General features: G+C 64.3%; 1 protein-coding gene across 1 annotated transcript in view; it reads left to right on the top strand.

Moving 5' to 3' along the window:
* Nucleotides 1–242, top strand: part of DNAJC27 (DnaJ heat shock protein family (Hsp40) member C27) — a gene marked incomplete at its 5' end in the record, with an annotated part of 7,746 nt that extends 7,504 nt beyond the window's left edge. Inside the window, one exon of the mRNA XM_017725846.1 lies at nt 1–242. Coding sequence (XP_017581335.1) covers nt 1–160 — 160 coding nt within the window.
* Between the last annotated feature and the right edge of the window lie 100 nt (nt 243–342).

Genomic DNA, 342 nt, shown 5'->3' with positions numbered 1-342 from the left:
GGCTTCCTCTACTGGGAGACCTCGGCCCAGAGCGGGGAGGGCATCCAGGAGATGTTCCAGGTGGGAATTCCGGAGCGCCGGCCGGCAACGGGAGCCCGGAGAGGGCCGGGAGCACGGAGCAGCGGGAATTCCCCGGGATTCGGGCGGGAACGCGGGATAACGGCAGCGAGGGAGCGGGATCCGGGATGGTTGGGATCACCCCGTGGGAATGGGATCCGGGATGGTTGGGATCATTCTGTGGGAGGTGGATCCGGGATTATCCTGGGAAAGGGTCGGGAATGGGATCCGAGATGGTTGGGATCATTCTGTGGGAGGTGGATCCGGGATTATCCTGGGAAAGGG

Source organism: Corvus brachyrhynchos, unplaced genomic scaffold (assembly GCF_000691975.1).
Source record: "Corvus brachyrhynchos isolate BGI_N302 unplaced genomic scaffold, ASM69197v1 scaffold962, whole genome shotgun sequence".
Taxonomy (NCBI): domain Eukaryota; kingdom Metazoa; phylum Chordata; class Aves; order Passeriformes; family Corvidae; genus Corvus; species Corvus brachyrhynchos.
This window is presented reverse-complemented; position numbering and strand designations above follow the sequence as displayed.